The sequence below is a fragment of the Oryctolagus cuniculus genome, chromosome 18 (genome assembly GCF_051225735.1).
Source record: "Oryctolagus cuniculus isolate XC-2025 breed Fujian yellow rabbit chromosome 18, ASM5122573v1, whole genome shotgun sequence".
In the NCBI taxonomy this organism is placed as follows: Eukaryota; Metazoa; Chordata; class Mammalia; order Lagomorpha; family Leporidae; genus Oryctolagus; species Oryctolagus cuniculus.
In genome coordinates, this window is record NC_142884.1 from 59,830,227 (window position 1) to 59,857,617 (window position 27,391).

General features: G+C 57.1%; 1 protein-coding gene across 1 annotated transcript; it reads left to right on the plus strand.

The window, feature by feature from the left end:
* The first annotated feature begins 4,073 nt into the window (after positions 1-4,073).
* Positions 4,074-11,209, plus strand: PDP2 (pyruvate dehydrogenase phosphatase catalytic subunit 2). Its single transcript, XM_008257397.5, has 2 exons — positions 4,074-4,247; positions 6,397-11,209. Exon 2 carries the CDS (start codon positions 6,439-6,441, stop codon positions 8,026-8,028), a length of 1,590 nt encoding a protein of 529 aa, XP_008255619.1. The 5' UTR covers positions 4,074-4,247; positions 6,397-6,438; the 3' UTR covers positions 8,029-11,209.
* The last annotated feature ends 16,182 nt before the right edge of the window (positions 11,210-27,391 follow it).

The following is a 27,391-nucleotide window of genomic DNA, read 5'->3' on the forward strand; positions in this document are numbered from 1 at the left end:
CAGGCTGTGTGGGCCCCACCCACCACCACACCTCCACCACCTGCTCTGGGAAGTGAGATGTTCAGGTGCCTCCTGCAGGCTTTTTACGCCCCCTGGTGGTCAGTTTGGTCTCTGTTCCAGCCTGCCAGCCATTCCCCCAAACCCTGGCTAAGCCGGCAAATAACCTTGCCTGGGGGGTCACTACCGGTCAAACTATTTAGAACAGAATACTTTTGCTGTTATTTGCTCTCCCACTTCTCAGGACCCCTAAGCTCTGGCTTCAATTCCTGGCCAAGCTCCACAGTCAACTGGACTAGCTGGCGAAGGGCACGCATGGGAGCGCTGAGTCGGGGCTCCTGTGTCTCCCGAAGGTACGGGGACAGAGGACGTTCCGGTCAGAGGAACAGCAGGCAACAGCCTCGAGGTGGTTACGTGAAAGCGGAGGCGTGAGCCGCCTAGATTAAATGTGACCCAGTCTCCCACATAGCCTGGGAAGGGGGGTGCCCTGATTCCAGAGACAGGCCCTAGTTCTACAGACACAAATAGCTCAGGAGCCAAAGAAAAGAGGGCAGCTCCACCCTCACACCCCGCACGCTTCTCCCCAACTCATTCCACCGTCAATGTGTTGCTGGGCCCCGGCAAGCGACATGGGAATGGCTGTCCAAACGGAGACACCAAGTACAGGTCCCTCACCCAAGTCACGCGTGCAGTCAGCAACAGTGGTGGGGCTCTCGAGCCTGCTTGTGCCAAAACCCAGCTGCCCCCACGTCACACGGAGACCCTGTGCCCGCAGAGGCTCTTGTCTTCTGGAAAAGCAGATGGAAAGAATGGTCAGGGAGGGCGCTGTGGAGCAGCAGGATAAAGCCCCCGTCTGCAGTGCCGGCATCCCATTTGGGCACTGGTTCAAGTCCTGGCTGCTCCACTTCTGATCCAGCTCTCTGCTATGGCCTGGGAAAGCAGTAGAAGATGGCCCAAGCCCTTGGGCCCCTGCACCCATGTGGGAGACCTGGAAGAAGCTCCTGGCTTCGGGTCAGCTCAGCTCTGGTCACTGCGGTCATTTAGGGAGTGAACCAGCGTAAGGAAGACCTCTCTCTCTCTCTGGCTCTACCTCTCTCTGTAACTCTGTCTTTTAAATAAATAAAATAAATCTCTTTAAAAAAAAATGATCAGGGGCCTAGCACTGGGTCCAGGAGCCTCAAGGCCTCAGTGTCATCCTGGTCTTCAGCAGGGAAAAAGAGGAAAAAAAAAAACCAAAAAAAACTCAGTCTGGGTTCTCAGCCTTCTACAGATGGTTCAAGGGCAAGTTTGCAGGCTTTAAAAAAGATGTTTTACTGGCTGGCGCTGTGGCTCACTAGGCTAATCCTCCGCCTGCGGCGCCGGATTCTGTCCCGGTTGCTCCTCTTCCAGTCCAGCTCTCTGCTGTGGCCTGGGAAGGCAGTGGAGCATGACCTAAGTGCTTGGGCCCTGCACCCGCATAGGAGACCAGGAGCAAGCACCTAGCTCCTGGCTTCAGATCGGCACAGCGCACCAGCAGTAGCGGCCATCTGGGGGATGAACCAATGGAGGGAAGACCTTTCTCTCTGTCTTTCTCTCTCTGTCTACCTCTGCCAGTCAAAAAAAAAAATATTTTACTTCTTTATTTGTATTTGAAAGACAGAGACAGATGGAGAGAGTGTTAGGCTGCCACAAAACACACTAAACACCGGAGTAAGGGAGTTTGTTGGGGGGAAACCCGACAGACTGGAGGGAAGGGGCAAGGAAGGAAAAGAGGGAGGAGGAGAGCGTGAGAGAGAATGAGCGAGGGAGATCAAGAGATGGGGGAAGAGAGAGAGAGAGAGATATCAGGAGACAGAGAGAAAGAGAGCCTTTTAAAACTTTGCAGGGGGGGCGGGCAGGGAAGTAGGAGCATTGAGTACCATTAGGATGGGGGTGGGGCTGACACCAGTGGTTGGGCCTTGTGGCCACCTGGCTTCCAGCAATGGTGGCAGGGGCACCAACAGAGAGATCTTCCATCTGCTGGTTCACTCCCCGGATGCCCATCTGCAGCTTGGGCTAGGCCGGGCGGAAGCCAGGAGCCTGGAACTCACTTGGGTGGCAGGAACCCAAGTGAGTTAACTTAACTCAGGTGTGCATTAGCAGGAAGCTCCGCCCAAGATGTGGGCATTCCAAGTGGCATCTTAACTGCTGCACTGAGGCACCCACAAGTGGGTAGGCTTTGACTGTGGCTATTGGCTGGGTTTTCCAGGAGCCTGTTGGACCCACACTCACCTGGCATCCACACACACACACACATACACCCAGGCAGCTGAGGAAGGAAGGACGGAGCTTAGACCACACCCATACTCCTGGTCAGCACCCGTGGAGGCAGAGGCCCCATATCAATTAGGGTCTTTATCTGACAATGAATATGCAAAAAAGCAACACTGCAGGGGACAGCGGTTTCCCATCCGGCCTCGGAGACCCTCCGTCTGGCCCCTTGGAGACTAGGGGGCAGCCCTGATTCTAGCGGAAGTGGGTTCAGGCCTCAGGATTTTATTTTACATCTCAAAGGACGGACGTCAGAGTGCAGGGTTTCCCCAGCAAAGAGGAGTTTCCTGCAGAGATGACTGGATTGGCTGTCATGAAGTTCCTTCTCCAGGATAACTTGTCAGAGCCCGAGCTTTGTAGGCGGGGCAGGCAGCCAGGCCAGAAAATCCCATCTCTCCCTCGGAACTCACCAACTCCGCCCTTAGCCCACCGCACTTCTCTTTCCCAGCAATGTTCTTTCCCAGATTCCTCCAGCTGGCTCCAGACTTCCTTATCTCTCTCCAAAGCCTATCTTATCAGAGAAGTCATCCTGATTGCCTGATCCAAGCTCCAGTCGCACCCCTGGGGCCAGGGTGAACTCTGCCCTCCTCCCAGCTGCTTCCCCAGCCCCAGGACAATGGGCTGTGCGGTGTCCTCTTCCCTCCCACTCCTGCACTAGCCTGCGAGGCATGAGGCACGCTGGGTGTTAAAAGACTGGGGCTCGGTCTGTTCTGCTGGCAATTCCATGCACACCCTGGGAGGCAGCAGGTGATGATGGCTCACTTACTTGGGTCCCTGCTGCCTTCGTGGGGGTCTCTTGGCTTGGGCTGAACAGCTGCGACTGTTGCAGGTGTTTATAGGAGTGAACCAGAGGGTGGGGGATCTGTCTGCCTGTGTCCCTCTCTGTCTCTCTGCCTTTCATATGAAGTGAAAATAAATAAAACAGAAAGTAAGGGGATACATGGAAAGGAAAAAAAAAATATGGTAAGAGTGGCCAAGGCCCACAGACAAGCACTGTTAATTGCTGGCTTGAGTCCTGCTAACCTTTTTGCTGCAAGCTATGGCTGCTCAACCTGCAGAGGCGATGGTCAGGGGCAGCCGGTGTAACTGTCAAGGTGGGGCGGTGGTCGAGGACACGCAAGACTTCAGGACAGGCAGGTGAGCTTCAGAAGCGCCACGGCCCTGGCTGTCCTGGCCAGTCAGTATTGGAGGTTGGAGACCACACGAGGGGCTTGGATTAGGGTGGGGAGCTGAAGGCAAATGGGCGACTGGAGAGGTCTTTAGGAGCCAGGATCGCATGATTCCACACTTGAAAGGAAGGTGGGGAGGCCAGGGGGGCACCAAGATGACCCCCCAGGCTTCTGGCTTGGACCTCAACACAAACAGCCAGGGACGTCACCGACAAAGAGGAGGAAAGGAAGAGAGGGTTGGCGGCAAGAGGCGCTCAGGGCAAGTTAACCACTGAACGCCCACGGGGCCTCCGGACGGGAGTTGTCCCAGGGGTTGCAAGTACGGGTGCGGTGGCTAGGAGGAAGCCGTGGGACGTTACCAACAGGAAGTGACTGGAGTGGCAGCTCGCCTCGGGGGCGTTCAGAGTGACGACGGTCAGGTAGCTGGGGTGTGCAGACACGTGACTGCCCGGCCCCCGCAGTCCCGCGCTCTAAGATCCTCAGAATCTGGGTGCGGAGAGGCCGAGGGGGGCGGTGCCGGCCACTCCCGGTTTAGCCTTTCGGCCAGCCTCCTGCCCTCTGCAGCCATTGGGCAATCTCACCGTCCATCAAGGGCCCGCCTCCGCAGATGAACCAATAGGAAATGGTAGGAGGGCGCTTTCTTCCGGAGCTGGGTCCCTCCTTGAGGGGCCGCGCTGGGGAGGAGAGACTCGGGTGGCGGCGGCTGCAGCGGCGCTGTGCGAGGACTCGGAGCTGACGGGACCGACCCGACGGCAGCGGCAGCGGCTGGCGCGAAGAGGACGAGGGTCCGAGGTAGGTAGTGGACCAAGGAGGGGCGTGGGCGCCGCGGCCTGCTCGCCCGGCCTCTCCCCGGTCCGGCGACACTGGCTCAGGCGATGGGGCGGAGAACCGAGGTGAGGTGAAGTGAGGCGAGGGGGCGGGCTCGGGGCCCGGACGGACTAGCCGGGCCGGCGATCACCGTCACCCTGCTTGCGCGCTGGCGCCACGTGGGTGCGCGGACTCACCGGGGCCCGCACCCGTGGCGTTGGCCCTGCGAGCACCCCAGTGCGCTCGACGACCTTCCGAACGCCCACCGTTCCCAAGCTGGGACGCGGAGGCTCGGAGACGCCCGGGACCGGGCCGCGCCAGGGTCTGCGGCTGGGTGACCCCCGAGCCGGGGCACCAGCCGCAGAGGCTGCGACCAGAGACTTGAGCGGGGTGGGGGGATCTGTGCGTTTTGTTTAGGGGCGCGAAACTGGTCCGGGCAGTTTACCCGGAGGGTGGGGCGCCCTCTGCACCCCGCGACCCACAGCTGCTGCCCCAGGGTGGGCGGGGTGGGCTCCGCGGGGTCTTTGGAATTCCTAAATGAAATCTAAACGCTCGTGGGGAATGCGCCTCGTTTCGCTCACGCGAGAAAAGCTAGTGAAAATAGGGTAGTTGTGTGGGTTTTTTGTTTGTTTGCTGTCCAAGGAAAAATACCACCCGAGGCTGGTGAAGGTCCTAGGAAACCTTTGTGTCCCACGGAGGCAAATTCGAAGCAGTTGGAAATGACCTTGGCAGCGAGCTTCGCCCTTTGGCCTCCTAATTCCTCGCTTGGAAATAAGCAGGATGAGACCTAAGTTGGGAGAGTCTGCAGGAGGCAGTACACAGCAAGTTCGTGGGGTTGACCTCTACATCCCCGGAGACTGAGAATAGCTTAGTAAATTGGGATTGTTCCTGTTGAAATGGTGTAGCTCTTTCAAACAAATTTCAAAAAGTAAAATCAATAAAAAGATAAGTCTATGTTGGTGCAAAATGTCTTCATACTGCACTTTTAAAAATTAAAGATTTAATTTGGGGCCGGCACTGTGGCAAGGCAGGTCAAGCCACTGCCTGCAGGGCTGGCATCCCATATGGGCACCGGTTCAAGTCCCAGCTGCTCCATTTCAGAAGAGAGACTTCTCTCTCTCTGCCTCTGCCTCTCTGTAACTCTCTGCCTTTCAAGTAAACTCTCTGCCTTTTTAAAATAATTTTTAAAATTTATTTAAAAGGCACTGTTAGAGAGGGAGAGACAAAAGGAGGGAAAGCTTCCATCTTTCTGGTTCACTCCTGACGTGGCTGCAATGGCCGGGGCTGGGCCAAGCAGAAGCCAGGAGCCTGGAACTCCACCCTGGTCTCCCAATGTGGATCCGGGGAGCCCAAGTACTTGTGCCATCCTCTGCTGCTCTCGCAGGTGCATTAGCAGGGAGCTAGGTTGGAAGTGGAGCAGCCTCAGCTCCAACCAGCGCCCATACGGGATGCGGGCATCACTAGCGGCGGCTTTACCCACTACAACACAACACCGGCCCCCTGTATTCTGAGTGTAGCCAGCTCTACATGTGACATTTATTAAGGTTTCTTTTTCTTTTTTTTTTTTTTTTGACAGGCAGAGTGGACAGTGAGAGAGAGACAAAGAGAAAGGTCTTCCTTTGCCATTGGTTCACTCTCCAATGGCTTCTGCAGCTGGCACGTTGCGGCCGGCGCACTGCGCTGATCCAATGGCAGGAGCCAGGTACTTATCCTGGTCTCCCATGGGGTGCAGGGCCCAAGCACTTGGGCCATCCTCCACTGCACTCCCGGGCCACAGCAGAGAGCTGGCCTGGAAGAGGGGCAATCAGGACAGAATCCGGCGCCCCGACCGGGACTAGAACCCGGGTGCTGGAGCCGCAAGGCGGAGAATTAGCCTAGTGAGCCGCGGCGCCAGCCATTTATTAAGGTTTCTGTCAACAACAGATCCTGTGTACAGTGGAGGTCCCCTGAGGCAGTTCCTCAGGGTGCGGCAGCTGGCTCTGTGTGTGACGTTCCGACCACGTGTCAGAGTGCCACGGGACTCTAGCTTGCTTTGGATCAGCTCTGTTTCAGGATATTGGCCAATTAAACGTTTCAGAAGTCAGTCTTTGTAAGAAATCAGATTCGAATTTTTCTTGAACTCTTTGATTTTCAGGTGTAAACACGGTCTTGACATAGTTGCTGACGGAGTTTCAGAATGTCGGGTACGGTGTCCTCCCGGATCTTAAGTTCCGCCAGGAAGAGCGTTGCCACGTGGCAAGGGGGCAGACGTTTGTATTCAAGATATGTCCTGCAGAGGAGTCTGAGAGGGAGGTTCTTTTCCCAGGCGCCACCCACCTTACAAAGCAAATTCCCGGCTGGTGGCTTTGCCCTGCAGAAAGCCTGCAGACACACGTCGACGGAGGAAGAGGATTTCCACTTGCAGCTCGGCCCCGAGCAGGTAAATGAAGTGCTTCGGGCCAGCGAGTTGACCCACAAGATTCTCAACCTCAACAGCGGAGCCCCGAATTCAGTGTTGCGATTTGAAAGCAACCAGCTGGCTGCCAATTCCCCCGTGGAGGACCGGCGAGGCGTGGCCTCCTGCCTGCAGACCGACGGACTGATGTTCGGGGTCTTCGATGGACATGGTGGTCCCGCATGCGCACAAGCCGTGAGCGAGAGACTCTTCTACTATGTGGCGGTGTCCCTGATGTCCTATCAGACCCTGGAGCAGATGGAGGGAGCCATGGAAAACATGAAGCCCGTGCTACCCATCCTGCAGTGGCTGAAGCACCCAGGGGACAGCATCTACAAGAATGTCACCTCGGTGCACCTCGACCACCTCCGCGTCTACTGGCAGGAACTGCTTGACCTGCACATGGAAATGGGACCGAGTATCGAAGAGGCATTGATACACTCCTTCCAAAGACTGGATTCTGACATCTCGCTGGAAATCCAGGCCCCCCTGGAGGACGAGATGGCCAAGAACTTGTCGCTCCAGGTCGCCTTCTCTGGGGCAACAGCCTGCATGGCCCACATCAACGGCCTGCACTTGCATGTGGCAAACGCCGGTGACTGCCGGGCCATCCTGGGTGTGCAGGAGGACAACGGCAGGTGGTCTTGTCTGCCCCTTACCCGTGACCACAATGCCTGGAACGAGGCCGAGCTGTCCCGGCTGAAGAGGGAGCACCCCGAGTCAGAGGGCAGGACGATCGTCGTAGATGACAGGCTGCTAGGCATCCTGCTGCCCTGCAGGGCCTTCGGGGACGTTCAGCTCAAGTGGAGCCCGGAGCTGCAGCGCAGCGTCCTGGGGAGGGGCTTCGACACAGAGGCCCTCAACATTTACCAGTTCACGCCCCCCCACTACCACACGCCGCCCTACCTGACTGCCAAGCCCGAGGTCACGTACCACAAGCTGAGGCCCCAGGACAAGTTCCTCGTGCTGGCCTCCGATGGCCTGTGGGACGTGCTGAGCAACGAGGACGTGGTGAGGCTGGTGGTGGGGCACCTGGCCGACGTGGGTCGGCACAAGCCAGACCTGGCCCAGGGACGCACCAACCTGGGGCTCATGCAGAGTCTGCTGCTGCAGAGGAAAGCCAGCGGGCTCCCTGCGGCCGACCGAAATGCTGCCACGCATCTGATCAGACACGCCCTGGGCAGTAATGAATACGGCGAGATGGAGCCGGAGCGGCTGACGGCCATGCTGACGCTGCCGGAGGACCTGGCGCGGATGTACCGGGATGACATCACTGTCACTGTGGTCTATTTTAACTCAGACTCCATTGATGCTTATTACCGGGGCGGTTAAGAGCCTCCCATCCTACAGCCAAGGCAAGCGTAAATGCTCTTGAAAATATTTTCACGTATGCTATAAGCAAGCTGTTCAAACCTTACTGCTCTAAGGGCAGGCAGACGTCGCTTGCTGAATGATTGGCCAATACGAGGAGGTGGAGAAAAGCCTTGATTGAAAACAATAGCAGTGGTTCCTTCGCGTTCTGCTTAACTACCCTCTGCAGAGGGCAGGCCTTGGAGGCTGTGTCTTTTGCGTCCTCTCATAAAGAGGCTCAACGCTGTCAGCCCAGGCCTGTGGAGGGTAAATTTAATCATGATTCCAAGAAGAAAAACTGCAGGCTCTTCCGAGGCCCAGCTGCAAAAACCTGCAAATTGGATCATTTTCTTGAATTCAGTCACATTTCTAGGCAACCAAGTTTTTGTTTTCATTTTTTTTTTTAAGTCCTAAAGCTTAAGTTTACAACGCATACCACAGCACACGTGTCTCTGTTGTGACGATCTCTGTTGTGATTGTGGACACATTTTGTGATACTGCATTCCAGTTCCATCTTAGTTTGATTCCTGCTGCTTGGAGGCAGGCTCACCGCCAGCGTGACTGGGCCTGGCCCCCCGGGACCAGCTGAATTCACTTCTACGGCTTTCGGTCCCCTCCACGGAGACCCTCCCCAGAATCTTTGAGCCATAGGTAACTTGTGTCTAAGCCTTAACTCTGAACCTCTCTTGCATTAGTGAACTCTCCTTCCTGACTCACTCTAGGGGTTATTTATGGCACCTAACCTTGCTGATCATACCTCTCAGACATCCTCCTGTTCATTCCCCCTGACGCGTCCTACCTCTGCTCTGCTCTGCTGCTGCCGGCACAGTACGGCCTGGAGAGAAGCCTTCGCCTGTTCCCTCTCCAGACGGTTGCGGGGAAGTTGATCAGATGCTCTGGCACGTGGTGGTCCTGACGGGTGTTCAAGGCAGGACAGGTGTACTCGGCGGACGGCAGACTTGAGAGTCAGCCCGAATCTGGAAAGGGGAATTCGCGAAGGGCCTCAACAGTCCCCGCAGCGGAGGCCTTCTGTCTGCGTCGCGGGAGGCAGTGGGGAGGAGAGAGGAGTGTGGCTTACCAGATGGGACGCTTGTCGCTAGCCTGGAGAACTGGGCAGTCCCGTTGCTCAGGTATTACACCGCATTTAGCCTGCCCAGCTGGGACAAAAACACAAGTGGAACTTATCGTGGTTTCCGTGGGCCGCAGAGCCTGTGTTTACTTGAACATTAAGCCACGTGGAGCCTTTCGGGGGTGTGAATTTCATCTTATGAATTGCTGTGGCATTGACACAACAGGAAATGTGTCCCTAAATGGAAACGCAGCTATAATCCCACAGAACCGACAGTGTTGTTTTCCTGTAGCGCATCAGGAAAAAGTCTTCAGTGTAGTTCAGCGACATTACTCGATCCCCTCTCACCACCTCATGCCACCCGCTGGAAAGAAAAGCAAAATCGCTCGGTCTGGCTTCCTCATTTCTGTCTGTGGTGCAGCTGACAGTTCAGGCAAGGGTTGGGATCCTGCTTGCTTGGGGATGTTTTTCTGTGCATTTTCCAGTGCTATTGTTCAGTGCTGTTGCTTCAGCTAAGAAATCTCAAGTACTTGAGCTTAAGCCTTGGTCCCTTTGTCCAGCAACCATTGTGGTTCTTCCAGACCTTAACTGAAAAACAAAACGTGAACCGCTACCATCTGCTAATGTGACGGTTTGTTGCTAGAACTGAGAACTCCACTTGTCTGGCATCTTGCTCTTTGTTCTCTGTGCCAGCTAAGTCCCGGAGTGCCCTCGGAGCCTGTACTGGCGTAGAGTGTCTGCCTTCTCCTTTGAAGTCCAAGTCATAAATGTCTCTGATTCAGTAACTTGTGAGGCAGCTGAGAGAACACAGACTTCACACCTGTGTCTCCGAGCCTATCTGTGTTTCTTCGCCGCCTGATAGGTTTCCCTGCTTGCGAGCGGATGTAATGGAGAAGAAAGGCCAAATGATTGCCCATCCTTTTCCACTGTGAACTCTCGTTTCTTTCCACGAATGCTCCAGGGAGCACTCCCTCCCCATTAGGCTGCAGTGGATCTGTCTCCTTGACCACGGTTCTGCTGTCGGTGGCCTTCAATAAGCACGTGGGCTACTGCTTCCAGACACTGAGATCTGAGAGGAGGCTGGTGGTTCTCATCATATCTTCCAAAGCACTTACTCCTTTTACGTAGAGATGTCCATATCGAGAGTTTTAAAATGAACTAAAAGCTGAGATTGAATGCTTAATATTTTAGATGCAACTTGAAGGAAGCATGCTTTGGTGCTTAAAATTGCTTATTTATTATGTTAGGTAAGGAGCTTTGATAATATTGGCATCATATATGATCTTAAATGTAAATAAGTCTGGGGTCTGGGGATGGGACAAAATGGATAGAGAAGATGATATTAGTCCTAAATTCAAGTTAGTGTGCCAGATCCAGTGACGTAAATTCTACATTTTGAGATGAGCTCTGTGACATCAGAGCTCATTTACTATAAACTTGAGGTATGTTAATGAATGTGTTTTCCCAGGCGTGCGTTAGGCCCGGATCTCTCCGCTGAGACACTATTGAGTTGGCAGCTTTCACACAGAAGTAAAAACTAAGCAGCTCGAACATGAGTTAATTTGGGAAGAGTATCGTTCTGTGCAACCAAAAATTGTGCTCAGGGTGGGTTTGGCTTGGCTTTTTGGTTCATTAGCCCCTGATGGACCCGTCTGCAATTGGGATTTTTGGCTTTTGGGAAGACTTAATTCCCCGGTTTGAACCAGAGTATCCTGGAGTGGAGCCACCCCGGCTTCATCTTGAAGTGGTTCATTCGTCTCTGGAGCGGTGACTCTTGAGGCCAAGGGCAGCAGGTGCAGCCTGTGGTATGAGCTGCCGCCGTGTCACCTGGTGGGACCCTTGGATGCTCATCTCCTGAGCCCACTGAGGCTCTGCCCCTTGCTCCTTGTGCACCCGATGTCTAACTTGTCTCCTGAAAAATATTTCTGGCCAAGCATTTTCGTAGAACATTTATTAATTGTGTTCTTTAGTAATTACTGCCGTTTGTATGTCTAGAGGTTTACCCATGTGTGTATCTGCCACTGATTTTCTAACCATTAGAGATATTGAAGCGAAGCATAAATAAAAGGCCACGTGAAATGTGCTTTCTCTCAAGCTGGATACTGGTTGCTTCTGTATTGGGGTTGTTGCGAGATTAGGCCAACCTTTGTCCCACCCCCTTCCTCTCACCGTGGGAGATTTCAGGCTGCTTGGAAGTCCACCCAAAGGAGAAGCACGAGGCTCTGCATGTTTTTGGCACTGTTGACTGCACAGGAAGTCCTCATTATGTGTTGACCATGAGAACGAGGAAGAGGAAGTGGAGCCTTTTGTTGTGGGGGTCTCCACACACACACAGGGTCACGACTGCTGGGATTTCATAGCCAGCTGAGTTCTTCAAACCAACTTGTAGGACTGGGCTGGTGCAGAGCCAGGCAGCCGCCTGGATGGAACGCGATGACCCCTCTGCATCCCACCCCCGGCTGATCCGTCTCCCTGCACCAGGAGGGATGTAGTTCAGTTATAAGGACAGTTCTTGTAGGCTCTTTTTAAAATTTATATTACAACAAAGGTTTTTTTTAATTTTTTTAATTTTTTTTATTTTTGACAGGCAGAGTGGACAGTGAGAGCTCGAGACAGAGAGAAAGGTCTTCCTTTGCCGTTGGTTCACCCTCCAATGGCCGCCACGGCCAGCACGCTGCGGACGGCGCACCACGCTGATCCGAAGGCAGGAGCCAGGTGCTTATCCTGGTCTCCCATGGGGTGCAGGGCCCAAGCACTTGGGCCATCCTCCACTGCACTCCCGGGCCACAGCAGAGAGCTGGCCTGGAAGAGGGGCAACCGGGACAGAACCCGGCGCCCCGACCGGGACTAGAACCCGGTGTGCCGGCGCCGCAAGACAGAGGATTAGCCTAGTGAGCCGCAGTACCGGCCTTACAACAAAGGTTTTTAAAAATTTGTATTTGAAAGAGAGACAGAGATCTCCTGTACTCTGCTTCATTCCTCAAATGTCTGTAACATCTTGAACTGGGCCAGGCTGAAGCCAGGAGCCTGGAACTCTTATCTGTGTATCCCACACGGGTGGCAGGGACCCAGGTACCTAAGCCATCGGCCCTGAGTGGGTACTTAAAATGCAAATCCAAATATTAAGTCATCAACACTCTAGTGTGAGCTGGGATGCCCACCAGAAAGAGGAATGGTAACGGCAGGAGCATCATTTTCTGTGGCTGTAACTGAATGCCACAGACTGGGCAGTTTTATTCCGCTCCCAGGTGTGGGGGCCGAGAGCGCCGAGCTCGAGGGGCTGCACCTGGTGAAGTCTTGTTGCTGGGGCCTCTGCGGTGTCCCCAGGCACGAAGGCCCAGACAAGAGGGGCACAGACAAGAGAAAGAGCCTGGCTGGCTTTGTAACAGATCTACCCGTTAGATCTAGAGATTATGCGGTAGTCCACGGGTGGATTCCTCCACGAGGGCAGAAGCCTCACCACCTAACTGTCTCTTTAAGGGCCTGCCTGGGACTGCCTCCTAGTACCTTGCAATGGGGATTCTAGGTCCCAGTGAGTTTTGTGGGGACATTCAAGCCCTACCCAGCTATTACATCCCCCTTCGTAACCTCATAGAGCTGAGACCCGGAGGTTGAAACATGCCCACAGCACCATGGTAGGACCTGGATTTGAACAAAGTCCAAACCAGCATTGTCCCAATACTGGGCTTCCAGAACGGGGTAATGATGCATGGAAAATCTTTTTGTACAGTTTTGGGGGAGGGTGAGTGGAATGGGAGGAGAGAGAGTGGTGCTGAAAGGAAACAGAAGGCTTTTTGTTTGTTTGTTTGCTGCTGAGAGTAAAATAGTCCAGCTCTCTGCTGCGGCCCGGGAGTGTAGTGGAGGATGGCCCAAGTCTTTGGGTCCCTGCACCCACATGGGAGACCCAGAAGAGGCTCCAGGCTCCTGGCTTCAGATCAGCACAGTTCTGGCCTTTGTGGCCATTTGGGGAGTGAACCAGCAGATGGACGACCTCTTTCTCCCTCTTCTCCTTCTGGGCCAAAAAAAAAAAAATCTGTTTGGGCTCTTTAACCAGAGAGGGAACCCTAAATGGTCCGTAGCCTGGTGGCCTTCTGAATGATGGTGGCCGGCCCTGCACGTGAGCCAGGGTCTTTGCTCCACTGGCCCCTGACCTCTCCTTACCAGCAGGCCTGTCCCGGGCTAGGGAGTGGCCTGGTTGGGAGGAGTGAGGAGGCCAGTGTTCCAGTTCTGACTTCAGCTGGCAAGGGCGTTCGCAGGCTGGGGCTCATTCCTCCCCCGCACCCCCAGAAAGTGGTCAGAGGAAGGACTCTCCAAAGTCCCCTCTGTCGCAGATCTCCGCCCGGCCTGCCTCTCCGGGGTGCTGGAGAGCCCTTGGTGTCCCCTGAGCAGATGCACAGAAGGAATGCTTGAGCCGCGCACGCCCTGGGGCCAGGCACACACCCTGCCCAGCTGACAAGCCTAGGACAGAAGGGCCAGCCCGGGAAGTCCAGCAGGTCAGGGGAATGGGCCCTGAGGGCACAGCAGAGATAAGGGCCAGTGAGGCCTGTTGTTGTGCTGTGGGTTAAGCCACCACCTGTGATGCCCGCATCCCACTTGAGCCCCAGTTGGGGTCCTGGCTGCTCCACTTCCCAACCCGCTCCATGCTAATGCATCTGGGAAAGCAGCGGAAAATGGCCCAAGTGCTTGGGGCCCTGCCGCCCATGTGGGAGACACGCGTGAAGCTCCCAGCTTCTTTGACCTGGCCCAGCCCGAGTTTTTGCGTTCATTGAGGGAGTGAACCAGCAATTGAAAATGCTCTCTCTCTCTCCCTCTCTTCCTCCCTCTCTCTCTCTCTCTCTCTCTCTCTGCAACTCTGCTTTCAAATAAATAGATTTTAAGAGAGAGAGAGTGAACTTTGCACGAAGGTGTGGCAGAGCCGGCCCCCTGTGGCTGTGTGGACAAGGAGTCATCCCTCACAATCCCTCTGGGGATGGGCAAGTGAGTCGGCAGGTGCAGTGGCTTCAGGAAGGGCTGTGGCCTGGCTGGCTCTTTATCTGCCTGGAGGTGGGACACAGGGCAGAGCAGGCAGTCCTGCCTCGATGTCCCCACGTTCCCTGTGCTCTTGGGCATTTGTGCCTGTTTGTCTCCTGCACTAGGTGCGTACAAGCTGATTATGAAACGAGTGCAGGTGGATGAGTGGACAAACGGCAGGACGGTGTGGGGAGAGTGGACAAGCGGGAGGGAAGCAGTGACTGTGTGGAAGTGACGGAAGGGAGAAGAGTGGGTGGAGAGGGCCCAGTAGCAGAAAAACACTGTGGGTGCAGTTGGATAGCAATTAACAATTGGGGGCCCGGCGCTGTGGTGCAGCCGGTTAACACCCTGGCCTGAGGTGCCAGCATCCCATATGGGCGCTAGTTCGAGACCCAGCTGCTCCACTTCCAATCCAGCTCTCTGCTGTGGCCTGGGATAGTAGTATAAGATGGCTTAAGTCCTTGAGCCCCTGCACCTACATGGGAGACCCAGAAGAAGCTCCTGGCTCCTGGCTTTGGCACAGCTCAGGCCATTGAGGCCATCTGGGGAGTGAACCAGTGGATGGAAGACCCCTCTCTCCTTCTCTACCTCTCTTTATAACTCTGTTTTTCAAATAAATAAAATAAATTTTTTTTGACAGGCAGAGTGGACAGTGAGAGAGAGAGACAGAGAGAAAGGTCTTCCTTTACCGTTGGTTCACCCTCCAATGGCCGCTGCAGCCGGCACGCTGCGGCTGGTGCACCGCGCTGATTGGAAGCCAGGAGCCAGGTGCTTCTCCTGGTCTCCCAAGCGGGTGCAGGGCCCAAGCACTTGGGCCATCTTCCACTGCCCTCCCGGGCCACAGAAGAGAGCTGGCCTGGAAGAGGAGCAACTGGGACAGAATCCGGTGCCCCGACTGGAACTAGAACCCAGTGTGCCGACGCCACAGGCGGAGGATTAGCCTATTGAGCCACGGCGCCGGCCAAAATTTTTTTTTTTTTAATAAGAAATGAACAGTTGGCTGTACAAGAATCCCTCCAGAGCTGGGCATTGCGGTGTCCGAGCTAAGCTGCTGCTGGGATGCCCACATCCCGCGCTGGAGTGCCGGTTTGGGTCCCAGCTACTCTGCTTAGCGTCCAGCTTCCTGTTCTTGTTCCAGGGAAGGCAGCAGATGATGGCCCAAGTGCTTGGCCCTGCCACCCATGTAGGAGGCCTGGATGGCGTTCCTGGTTCCTGGCTTCAGCCTGGCCCAGCCCTGGCTGTTGTGGACTTTCGGGGCGTGAACTAGTTGGTGGACGATATCTCTCTTACTCTCTGTCTTTCAAATACATACATAAATAAACATAAATACATAAAAATGTAAATAAATTTCTTTTTTGAAAGGATCGCTCCAGGGGCAGGTGCTGTAGCTCACCCATATTAGAGTGTCTGGGTCTGAGCTCTGGCTCCACTTCCAATCCACTGCCTGCTAATATGCACCCTGGGCCCCTGGGTGGCATTCCAGGCTCCTAGCTTTGGCCTGGCCCAGGCATGGCTGTTGCAGGCATTTGAGGGAGTGAGCCAGCAGATGGAAGCGTTCTCTGTCTTCCTGTCTCTCTCCGCCTTTCTAGTAAATAAATACATACATAAATACATAAATTCCACTCTGGGAAAGGCAAAGACCGCTGCACATTCTTGCAGGGTGGACCTGGATGATGGCTGAGCTGCTGGGACAACCCTTCCTCTGGAACGAAAGTGCATTGGGTGGGATCCCGGGGGAGTTGTTACAAGCCAGCCTGCTCCTGTGGGAGAGAGCGCGTCCAGGGGCCGCTCAGGGTCCCCGGGGTCTTACTGACCCCACACAGGGCTTTGGCACAGAGCAGCCTGGTGGCCTGGTCACTCAGGGGAGAGGACGGCAGGGCAGGACGGGAACAGCAGCCGAGCATGGTGGCGGCTGCGGCTGAGGCGATGTAGGAGCTGGGGGCTGCCGCTAGATGTCGCCAGCTGGCCGTGCTGGCCTCCACCGCAGCCCAGGAGGGAGGCAAAGTTTCCAGAAAAGATGGCTCCACCCCCAGGCTGAGAAGGGGCTCCCTGGGGTCACAGCCGGAACCTTGGGTACCTGCACACACACACACACACGCACACACACACGCACACGCACGTACATGAGCCTCACGGGATTTGGGATCTCTTCGGAGTTAGGGACAGTGTAGGGTGGCAAAGGACACTGTCCCGTGGTCACTCAGCCCGGTCTTGGGAAGGGGTTGCTGGGGTCCAGGCTGAGCCTGAGCCCTGTGGCGGGCTGTGGGCAGAGGGACAGGGGCTTCCACCTTGAGCAGCCTTGCCTGGTGTGACGGCTCCTCCCTGTGGCTGCCCCACACCTGTGACCTCTTCCCCATACCACCATCCCAGCACCCGTGGAGTTTGTGACTCAACTCCAAAAATCGTCCAAAGCACCTTTATCACTCCCCAGCCACAACCCACCGCTGCCCCTCCGACCAGCTCCACCCACCACGGAGCAGTCAACTCTGTGTCACTCCCCGGATCACAATCCCTCTAAGGTCCCTATCACCCCTAAGGGCGAAAACTCCACCTACTCCTCCCCAGCTGGGCTCCCCATCAATGAGTGAATTTCAAATGTTGGGGAAGATCGAGAGGAGAAAGGGGTCTGTTTCTACCCAGGAGCTGGAGCTGCGTCCTTGTTGTGTTTTACAGATGACCACACTCTGTGACATCCTCCCAGCAAGCCCAGGAGGCTACTTCCCCTCCTGCGGAAGGGAAGCCGGGCCGGCCTCAGGGGCTTGTTTGAAACAGCAGAAGGGCCGCTGGGGCTTCCCAAGTTGAAGTGCTAGCGAGGTCCCGATACTTGGTGAGCCCGATAGACAGTACAAGTGCACTCTATTTTTGTGTGGGTTTGAATTTTTTATTGATTACTTTTAAAATTTTAATTGTGGTTAAAAAAAGAAAGTTCCATGTAACACAACATTTCCCGGTTTCCCGGACCCAGTCAGAAGGGGCCATGCACCATGTTCTCTGGAGTACTTGCTCCTCGAACCCCGAGCCAACCGCCTGAGGCCACCATGGTGTGGGGAAACCTAAGCCACCTGGAGAAGCCCCATGTGGTGTGCGAGCCCCTGCTGACCCCAGGTCCAGATGTTGTGAGTGAAGAAGGCTCCAGATGATTCCAGCCCCCAGCATGGCTGAGCGAAGGCAGACCCTGTCCTTGGTGCCCCGTGCAGTCCAGACCCACAGAACGACATGGCTTCCCCGATGGTACCTGTCCTGCTTCCATTTCTGCAAAGACCCCACCAGGACCGAGGCCCAGATCATAGAGCTCTCGTGACCTGCTGATAGAGAGAGAGGTTTCCATCCGCTGATTCATCCCCCAAATGGTTGCAATGGCTGGAGCTGGGCTGATCTGAAGCCAGGAGCCAGGAGCTTCTTCTGGGTCTCCCTCGTGGGTGCAGGGGCCCAAGGTCTTGGACCACCCTCTGCCTCTTTCGCCAGGAACATTAGCAGGGATCTGGATTGGAAATGGAGCAGCCAGGACTGAAACCTGCACCCATGTGGGATGCTGGTGCTGCAGGTGGAGGCTTAACCTTCTGCACACAGCGCCGGCCAGGCTTTTCTTACATCAGCACAATGCTCTGAGCATGGACGGACATGACAAAGCAAATATAGCCAAGTCGTGATAATCGATGAATCTGGGAATGATGCAGATGGCCTTGCTTACAATTGACTCTACTGTTGTGGGCATTCGAGTTTTTTTCTATTAATGAAAAGAGTTAGCCGGCGCCGCGGCTCACTAGGCTAATCCTCCGCCTAGCGGTGCCGGCACACCGGGTTCTAGTCCCGGTCGGGGCGCCGGATTCTGTCCCGGTTGCCCCTCTTCCAGGCCAGCCCTCTGCTGTGGCCAGGGAGTGCAGTGGAGGATGGCCCAGGTGCTTGGGCCCTGCACCCCATGGGAGACCAGGAGAAGCACCTGGCTCCTGGCTCCTGCCATCGGATCAGCGCGGTGCACTGGCTGCAGCGCGCCGGCCGCGGCGGCCATTGGAGGGTGAACCAACGGCAAAGGAAGACCTTTCTCTCTGTCTCTCTCTCTCACTGTCCACTCTACCTGTCAAAAAAAAAAAAAAAAAAAAAAAAAAAGAGCTTTCAGCAGCATCCTCCCCCCCGCCCCCGCCTCCCCACCCGGCTTTCAAAGAGTCAGGAAAATGTCTCCATCCCTTTGTGATGTGCCACACCTCCTACCTTTTCCACTCTGCATTTTATTATTATTATTTGAAAGTCAGAGGTCCAGGGTAGGGTGAGGGAGAACTCTTCCATCTGCTGGTTCACTCCCCAGATGTCCACAGCAGCTGGCGCTGGGTCAGGTCTTGAAGCCAAGCGCCTGAAACTCCATCCAGGTCTCCCACGTGGGTGATCGGGGTCCAGGTACTGGGGCCTTCGCCTGCTTCTGTCATCTGGGTTGGAAGTGGAGCAGCCACGGGGCAAACTGGCGCTCACATGGGACACAGGCTCACAGGTGGCGGCTTACCACTGCGCCACAACACCGGCCCCTACTCTGTGATTCTGTCGCCCCGATCACTCTGCTGTCTCCCATTAACGGGGCACACAGCAGGGCCCAGTGAACAATAATCTGTGATCGGAACGAGACCAGCTTCTTTGAGCCTGTACTCTGGCCAGGCACTGTGCTGGGCATTTTACATGCATCCTCCCGCTTTATCCTCACATAATCCTATGAGCAAGTATGATTAACCCACTTCACAGAGGAAGCCACTGAGCCTGAGGTGGCGAGAGGACAAAACTAGGAAATGCAGAGCTAAATTTCAAACCCAAGCGGCTGAATTCAAAGTTTCCTCTTAGCCGTCACCCAGTTCTGTTGACTGTTCTTTCATTTGATAAAAAGCACATGTCCCACCTGCTCCCCAAAGCCTGGCAGCCACTTAGGAAGGAGTGAGCTGTTGGCCCACGGCAGTGTTCCAGCCAGAGCTGCAGGAGCACTTAGCAAGATGTGCCCTGGATGGCGGGGGAGGGGGGCCCGCGGCCGGAGCCTCCACCTAGGATGGAGGCTGTGTGTGTGGCCACAACCTCAGGCAGGAGGTGGGGGACACAGACCCCGAGTATGGCCTTTGCCTGTGTCCCCTTATCAGCCTGGCCTTTGGGGCTAGGAGGGCAAGTGTAACGGAAGCTAAGGGTTCTCCACCCACCTGGCACAGGTAGGAGAGGCCGCAGGCCACAGCCTGTCCCGCTTTCCTGGTCCTGTGGCTCTGGCCTGGTCTCTGAGCCTCCTTGCTGCCCTGGACCTGGGGAAGGGGCCAGAACTCCCCAGGCACAGAGAGGCTGCCTGCCCGCCCACCCAGCACCTGTCAGAATTTGTCTCAGTATGAGAGAGAGAGAGAGAGCGAGCAAATGAGCGAGCTAGGCAGCTACATAGGGGATTTGAACAAAAATGGGCATAGACTGGCGTTTGTAAGGAAGGGAAAGTGGACATGCTGACATGTTCTCCTCCAGGATTCTGGTACATCCCTCCCTGCAGTGACTGTGAAGAGAAGACGCAATGGTGGAAGATCTCTCTTTTATTTGACAGGACACTGCCCATTGTAAATATCATAAATGGGGAGAGGATCAGAGCATACGACAGAGTGTACAGTGTGACCCCGAGTCGACATCCCTCCCCTAGTCCCACACACACTCCTCCACCGGCTCCTATTGGCTAGGGCCGGGCGGGTGGGGGAGGGAGTGTGGCCATCTCGGGAAAGGGATGAGATCACCCACAGGCTGGCTGATTTAGGACCGGGTAACTTTTTCCATCCATATGGCTCTCAGAGACTTCTGCACTGGCTCATAAACCCCGGCGCCAGCCTTCAGGGAGGGGGGAGGCAGGTTCTCCCTCCCCGGGGTGGAGATGTCGGCCCGAACTGCATAGGAGGCAGGTGCTGGGCTGAAGCTGAGATAAGTGGTAAGGTGGGTCTGGGGGCCGGTAGGCAGGGGTCCCAGGGCCCAGCTGGGTTGCTCCCAGCAGATCTGGGTGTCCCATGGCTCCCCAGGGGCTTAGATGAGCAGAAAGAACATCTTGTGGGTGCAGGAACAATCCCGGAGAACAGCCACCCTGTGAGATCCTGAGCGGGCCCCGGCAGTGCCTCCGACACCCCGATAAGTCTTGGGACTCCAATCAGCCAGAACGCGCCCTCTTTCTGGAGGCAGTTGTGGAGGGGAGAAATCTGGGCTGGGAAAGGCATCGGGGTCCCTTTCAGCAAATAGCTGAGTTCAGTTCAATTCCCACCTCCACCCCCAGCCCCCAGGGCCCAGTCAGGTCCCTCAAACCTGTGTCCCAGCTCCAGACAGCTGTGCAGTGTGCCTCAGTTCCCAGAGCTCCGTCCTACCCCCAGCCTCTGCCCAAGCAGCTGTCCCCACCCTGCTGCTACCATCTCTCCTGCCGCCTTTGTCAGTGCCCACCCCAGAGCTGGTCAGGTGCCTCTGTCCTCAAGTCAGTGTCCATCCAGCCAGCTTGTCCATGTCCATCTGAGGCCAGGGGCTAGGTCCAGAGAGATTTCTAGGACGTTTTGGATAAAGGGAAGGCGGGGGTTCAGAAGAGGACCCTCCGAGTGTTCAGACCTGCTCTGTGCCAGGGCCTTGAGGGACAACCAGAAGCCCCGAGTCTCTCAGCTGGAGAACCCGGGGCAGAGCGGCCTGGCCTGAGCTTTGCAGGCAAGGAGCAGGAGCTGGACAGAACCGGAATGAGCCAGAGCATCCCTTCCTTAGCTCGGGCCCTGGGCAGCAGGGCCAAGAATGGAATTCTTCAGCTACATGGAGTGGTTCCTGGAAAATCCCCACAAGCCCTTCCAGAGCGAGCTTTTGGGCCTGGCTCTGGCTCCCTCAGAATTGGAGGGGATGGGGTCTTTCTACTGCTGGGAGCCTTGGCCCAGGCCCTCGCCCTCTCTGGACCCTTGGGCCTGGACCCCTGAGACAGCTGATGTGAGCATTCACCCACCACCGTCAGCCTCACCAGATTCTCACAGCCGAAGGGAGTGGACACTCAGAGATGCCAGGGTCACCTAGCTGGGTTAGAATTGGGTCTCCCCAGATGGAGGGCCAGCAGGCAGGGTGTCTGCGTCCAGCTCAGCACCACCTGACCCAGCCCTGGCCTGGCCCCACGCCTGCCCTCTTAGACCAGCCCGGGCAGTTCTGGGCACGGATAGCCCGCCATCACCTGGGACCTATTTTTGTCCTTCGGGTAAGGGGGGAAGTCTCACCTTGTGCTGTAACCACTGGGGCCAAGGGTGGGACACGTGCCCAGCATGGCCTGCGCTGCCCTGCTGGGAATAACCGGGCCAGGAAGGGGGAGGCTTGGCTCGGCCACACCCCTTCCTCTGCTGCAGTCGCTTCTCAGCATCTGATTTCCTACACCTGTGCCTTCTTCGCAGGCCACACCTCCACACACAGCTGCGCCGTGACCAGGACGCCAAGAGCATCTTTATTTGTCTCTGTGACCCATTGCCAGACAAGCATGTGGGCAGCCAGAAAATCTTCCCTCCTGTCCAGCTGGGGAACAGGCCCATTTCCTGAGGGTCCTGTCAGAAGGTCCTAGAATCCGGGCTCAGGGGCTGTGCAGGGCATCCAGCATCTAGACCCTGACTTTCAGAACCTGGGAAGCTGCAGTCCTGAGGGGCAGTGGCTGAGGGCGTTTGGGGTGGGGGGATGACGGGAACTGTGAGTACAACTCTGAAAGGTCAAGTATACTCTCAGGGGTCGGGGGACCTGGGGATCAGCACACAGATGCATAAAAAGGGGAGCCCAACAGACACAGGGGGTGCTTGTTACTGCTGAAGCCAGGGTGTGTGTGCGCGTGCCGGCCGCAGAGGCTGGCAGGGAATCTGATAAAAGCACTACTGTAACAGGAACCACAACGGCAATAATGATAGTAACTGCCCCAGCCTCTCTGCCAGCTCGCCTGCCCGGCCAGGGCTTTGCTCATAGCATCTCAGTTAATTCCCACAGTGCGCTCTCGGGAGCAGGAGTGGGCAGAAGCCTGTGCAGTGAGCTCTGCAGACGTGGTTGGGTTTTGCCAGGTCTGCAGTTTCCTGGAGGTGGATGCGTAAGCCCTTGGGCCCCATACGCAGGGGATGCCAGCAGGTCTGGGCATGGGAGGGCATGGCCAGCCCCCTGGGGATGCCTGTGGGGAGCCAGCCAGACCCACTGAGCTGACCCTGGCCCCCACTTGGCCCTACCTCTCCAGGCGTTGGGGCTTGAAATAGCAGCTGCTCGAGAGCTGACAATCAAAGGGCAGCTAAAAAAAGGCCCCTCCGTCTGGGCTCTGTCGCACACGGCTCGTAGGGCCTATTTTGGGGGAGAGGGTGCCGACGTGCCAGTGGAAAATCCATAGGGCGGGAGTCTCCAAGGTGGGGACCCAAGTGCCTTTCTCTCCCCAGCCTCATCCCGCACCCCCGAGTATGGGGGCACACACACATGGGCCCACGGGCATGCGCCCGCACACGCACGCATGCACACGCTTGCGCGAGCTGCAGCCCTTAGCCCTCCTTCCAGTCACCCTGCAGTACCCTCCAGAGGGAAGAGGACCCTGCAGCTCAGAGGAGGGGAGGACCTTTCCCTGGGCCAAGCAGCTAGGCAGTGGGCAGGCTGGGCGCCATGGCCGAAGGCAGCGCCCTGTCCCTGGGGTGTCGAAAGTGCAGAGATGGGAACAGCGGTGGCGGCGAATCCCAGGGGGCCTGAGGAGGACCTCAGGGTGACTTGTGCTCTGAATGGCCACATGGACGAAATCCCTCAGAAATGTGCCAGGTCAGCTCTGATGGGACCTTGCCTGGCTATCGGGGAGGCTGTGGGAGCAGGGCCCCGTCCACACGGAGCCCAGCCTCCCTCCACCATGCCATCCCTGTGACCACCTTGCCCCCAGCCTGGCCCGGGCCCCTAGGAACTGGCAGCACCCGCCAAGTTTCCGGGGAAAGTGTCAGATAAGGGCTGGGTGCACATGACTCCCTCCCAGGCGGCTGCTATCTCTGACCCCACCGATGCCACCACGCAGGGGGTGCAAAGAGCAAGGGCCCCAGGGAGGGATACATAGGGCACCAAGCACTCGGGACCACACAGCAACGGCTTCAGGGGGGCAGCTCCAGGTCCCTCTCCCCACCAGCGCCAGCCCTAGCCGGGGCTCCTGCCATCCTGGACCCTCACACCTGCTAAAGCTCCCAGCCTCGTCTTTGCCCCTGAGGCCTCAGTACAGGGATTTGGGGGGGGGGGAACCACATGTGGGGCCTGAGCTTTCGTCTCCATTGAGGAGCTGTGTGACCTGGGGCTGGACACCGCCCCTCTCTGGGCCCACAAGCAGGACAAGGTAGCAGAGCAGCGCCCTGAACCCCAGGAGACAGCCCGCAGAGTCTCTCCTGGGGCTCGGGCCCCTCGTCGTCCTGAAACCCGCACCTGGCCTGGGTCTGAGGGCCCCTGGGAATGCTGACTGTGGCCCACGCCATGTGCATGGGGTCAGGGCCTGTGTACCACGGGTAGGAGTCCCGGGGCCATGATGGCAGGGTGTGTGGGGGGGGTGTATTGTGGCTGAGTCCCCTGTGTGACTCTCTTGCGGGGAGCGTAGGAGGGTGGCTGCGTCACTCCAAGGGACGAGCCTGTTGTCATGGAGCCCGTGGTGACTGTCGCTGTGACACCGGGAGGAGACTCAGAGTGCGGTGGCACCTGGGTGTCATCCAGGGAGCCGAGCGGCCCTCCCCACATCAGCCACCCCTGTAGCTCTCACAGTGCCGGGTCCCCCAGCCTCCTCACCTGCCCCGCCCCACCCCATCCCCTCCCCTCTCCTCCTGCTGTTCTCAGGTGACTTCCGCGTGAGCCCTGCTCAAGCTTCTGCCCCCCAGCCCACCCCACCAGGGCATCCGTACACCCAAGGGGTCCCCGGTGGAACTCGGAGATGCCAGGCGAGGAAGGGAGGGCTGAGGTGAGCCCACCACACTCACACATGTCCCGACACCGGCGCCACGAGCGGAAGCACACACCCACCCACCCATGGATGTGCACAGGTGCACACACACACACCCCGTGGAGGACAGGCTACCGGAGGGGGGTCTCCCCACCCCAGCCCCTGCAGTCCAGCAGCCCTGCCGTGCCTCTGAGACCCTCTCCCTAGAACCCTGTCGTCTCACGGCAGGACGCTCCTGGGTGGGTGCAGGTAAGTGGTGGTGGGGAGGGGTCTCTCGGGCCCCTGACTGCTGTGTTCATTGGAGAGAGAGGGCCATGCTGACCTCTGGGCCTCTTGCTTTGAGAGCCATAATCGCTGGAGCTGGAAAAAGTTTAAAAATATCCTCCTGTTTACATTCTTTCCAAGCCCGCCTCCAAGCCTCAGTGCTAGGGCACTTTGATCTGGCCCCCTGCCTCTGGGAGGGGCCTGGGAGAGGAGGAGCATGAGCCCCCCACTGGGGTCCACCCCTCGACCCTGGCCGCTTGTGGCTGACACCTCAGAACTGGACGGAGCCTGGGCGCCAGCAGGGCAGGAAGGGCCTCTTGTCCTGGGGCACCCAGCAAGGCCATGTCAGGGCTGGAGCAGGGGCCCAGTCCCATAGTCCCACCCCAAGGCCTGTGTGAGTGTGGAGCTGTGGGCCTCCATGGCAACTCCCCAGCAATCCGGGGAGTGGGGAGAGCCCCATTCATCCAGCTCCGTGCTGAGCCTGGCCCTGGGATTCTCGCACGTGCTCCTCCCAGCCACCCCAGGAACGGAGGGCCATCTCATCAAAACTAAGCTTCGGGCTGGGCGCTACCTGGGACGCCCTCGTCCCAGATCAGGGTGCCTGGGTTTCCGTCTCGGCCCTGCTCCTGATTCCTGCTTCCTGCTGATGCGGCCCCTGGGAGGCAGCAGGTGATGGCTCAGATGCCTGAGTCTCTGCCACCCACGTGGGAGACCTGGATGGAGTTTCAGGCTCCTGGCTTTGGCCTGGCTCAGGCCCAGCTGTTATAGCCATTTGAGGAATGGAAGAGCAATTGGGAGAAAACATTTCTCTCTCTCTCTCTCTTGAGTTATTTTATTTATTTGAAAGAGTTACAGAGAAAGCTAGAGACAGAGGTCTTCCATCTGCTGGTTCACTTCCCAAGTGGCTGCAATGGCCAGAGCTGGGCTGATCCAAAGCAAAAGCTTCTTCCAGGTCTCCCACGTGGGTGCAGGGGCCCAAGCACATGTGCCATCTTCTACTGCTTTCCCAGGCACATTAGCAGGGAGCTGGATCAGAAGTGGAGCAGCCGGGACTCAAATCGGTGCCCATATGGGATGCCGGCACTGCAGGTGGCAGCTTTACCCGCTATGCCACAGCACCCTCTCTGTCTCTATCTCTCTTGCTCACTGTGTGTGTGTGTGTGTCTGCTTTTCAAATAAATTTAAAAATTAAAGAAATTTTTAAAGTAAAAACCAAGGCTCAGAGAGGTGAAGAGATTTACCTGGCAACACACAGCAAAGGTGAGTCACAGCGTGGAGCACTGAGCCACAGTGACCTCCCACAGCGAGCGCCACCTCACCAGCAGGAGCCCTGCAGGCACTCACAGACCCGCAGGGGCCGGAGTCCAGGGCCAGCTCTGTTTCTCTCCCTCTGGGACCCAGGACGAGCCCCGCCCCTCTCTGGCTTCCCCTTCCCCTCCAACCCGCACCTTGAGAATCCCAGAAGAGGCTTATTTGGACCTTGTGGAGGCCTTGTCCCGGGAAGGGGCTTGTGGACTTTGGGGTCTCTCTAGCGTCTATACAGCCAAGGAAGGACCTGGGGTCTGGAGGCCTGGGGGAGAAGCCCTCAGTCTGGAGCCGATGCCTTCATCTGTGCCCGCATCCTGTCACGTCCAGCCACGTGCCCACCGACCCACCCATCCATCTATCCACCCACCCACTGTGCACATACCTGCTCAGCCACGTACCCAGCGATCTGCCTACCCCTCCTCCCAGAACACGGAGCCAAAAAGCAGGGTGGTTCCGGCCCTGGTGCTGCATCTCACAGGCCGTGTGAACCTGGGAAAGTCCCCCCATCTCTCCACAATGCACCTTCCCACCGTTGCAACAAGAAGCTGACCTAGGAGATCTCTAAGGCCCTGCGGGGGATCTCACGGGAGCAGAGACCGGCCGAAGGCTGTGGGCACTTGCAGAGAGTGAATACGGACCTCAGCCTGGGAGCTCCGCCCCGTGCCCTGGTTCTGACGCTGCCACCTGCAGCCCTTAGCCTCCCAGACCTTGGCTATCCTCACTGAGAAGTGGGGCTGATTGATCAGCTGGCTTTGCAGGTTGATGAAGACTGGATGAGAGGCTTCCTGCAAACAGCTTTGCACTCTGAAGGCTTCTGAGTGGTGCAGGCCGAGAAGAAGATCCTGGGAAGGGGCAGGGAGCTCTGCCAGGGCCAGTACGGTTGGCAGAGCCTCCAGCAGGAGGCCCTGGGCCAGCCTCCGGGCTCATCCCCTGGCTGAGTCTCCCAGGCTACGCCAGCCCTGTCTCTCAGCCGGCCTTGGCCCCCTGCCCACAGATCTGCTGGCAGTGCAGAGATTATCTCCTAAAAATAGGGCCTGGGCCCCACAGAGGTTGTTTTTCTCTCTTCCCCGTGATTTACCATCATCAGCCCAGGGTGCCCAGGATAGCAGGTCCCACCCCAGCTCCCCAGAGACTGCTGGGAAGGGAGTCTGAGGGACCAGCACGAGTCTGGGGGCAGTCAAGGATCAGGGGGAGATACTGTCAGGGCTCAGCAAGGCACTGGGGACACGGTTTAACCTTGGGCTGCGGCCAGGCGTCCACCTGGGGCAGGCACGGCTCCAGGGTGAGCTTAGGGCTCCTGGCCCCACTCCAGTGGTGTCCATCAGAGTGACTCTTCTCCCCTGAGTCTCTGCAGATGACCCCATGGGCATGATCACCTTGGAGCCTGCACGGGAGCACCGTGGCCTCACCTCTCCTGCTCCAGCCTCCTGGGGCCTAGCTCAAGGTTCCTACCCAGGCCCCTCCAGAGACTGAGGGACCTCTGCCCACCCCCACACGCAGGTGACCTGGGCACAGGGACATGACTGTGCTCACACATGACCGGACGGCTCAGACTCCCAAGCTTGTGCCCTTTCGAAGGAAAGTGTTGCCAGAAAAATCCAGAAATGACACCTGAAAGACACCCGTCCTTGACCATCGCCTGCAGGGTCAACCTGTGCAGGGGCTGCGGTCGGTCGGCTCTGGATGCCCACAGAAGCGACTTATCTTGCTGTGGCCCCACAATCTCACCCCACAGGGTACCTCCCAGACCATTCTCTGTGGCAGCAGATGGAAAGGTGTGGAGGGCACAGCGG

Coding starts and splice junctions, on each gene's coding strand:
- PDP2 (XM_008257397.5), top strand. CDS start 6,439: ATGTCGGGTACGGTGTCCTCCCGGATCTTAAGTTCCGCCAGGAAGAGC.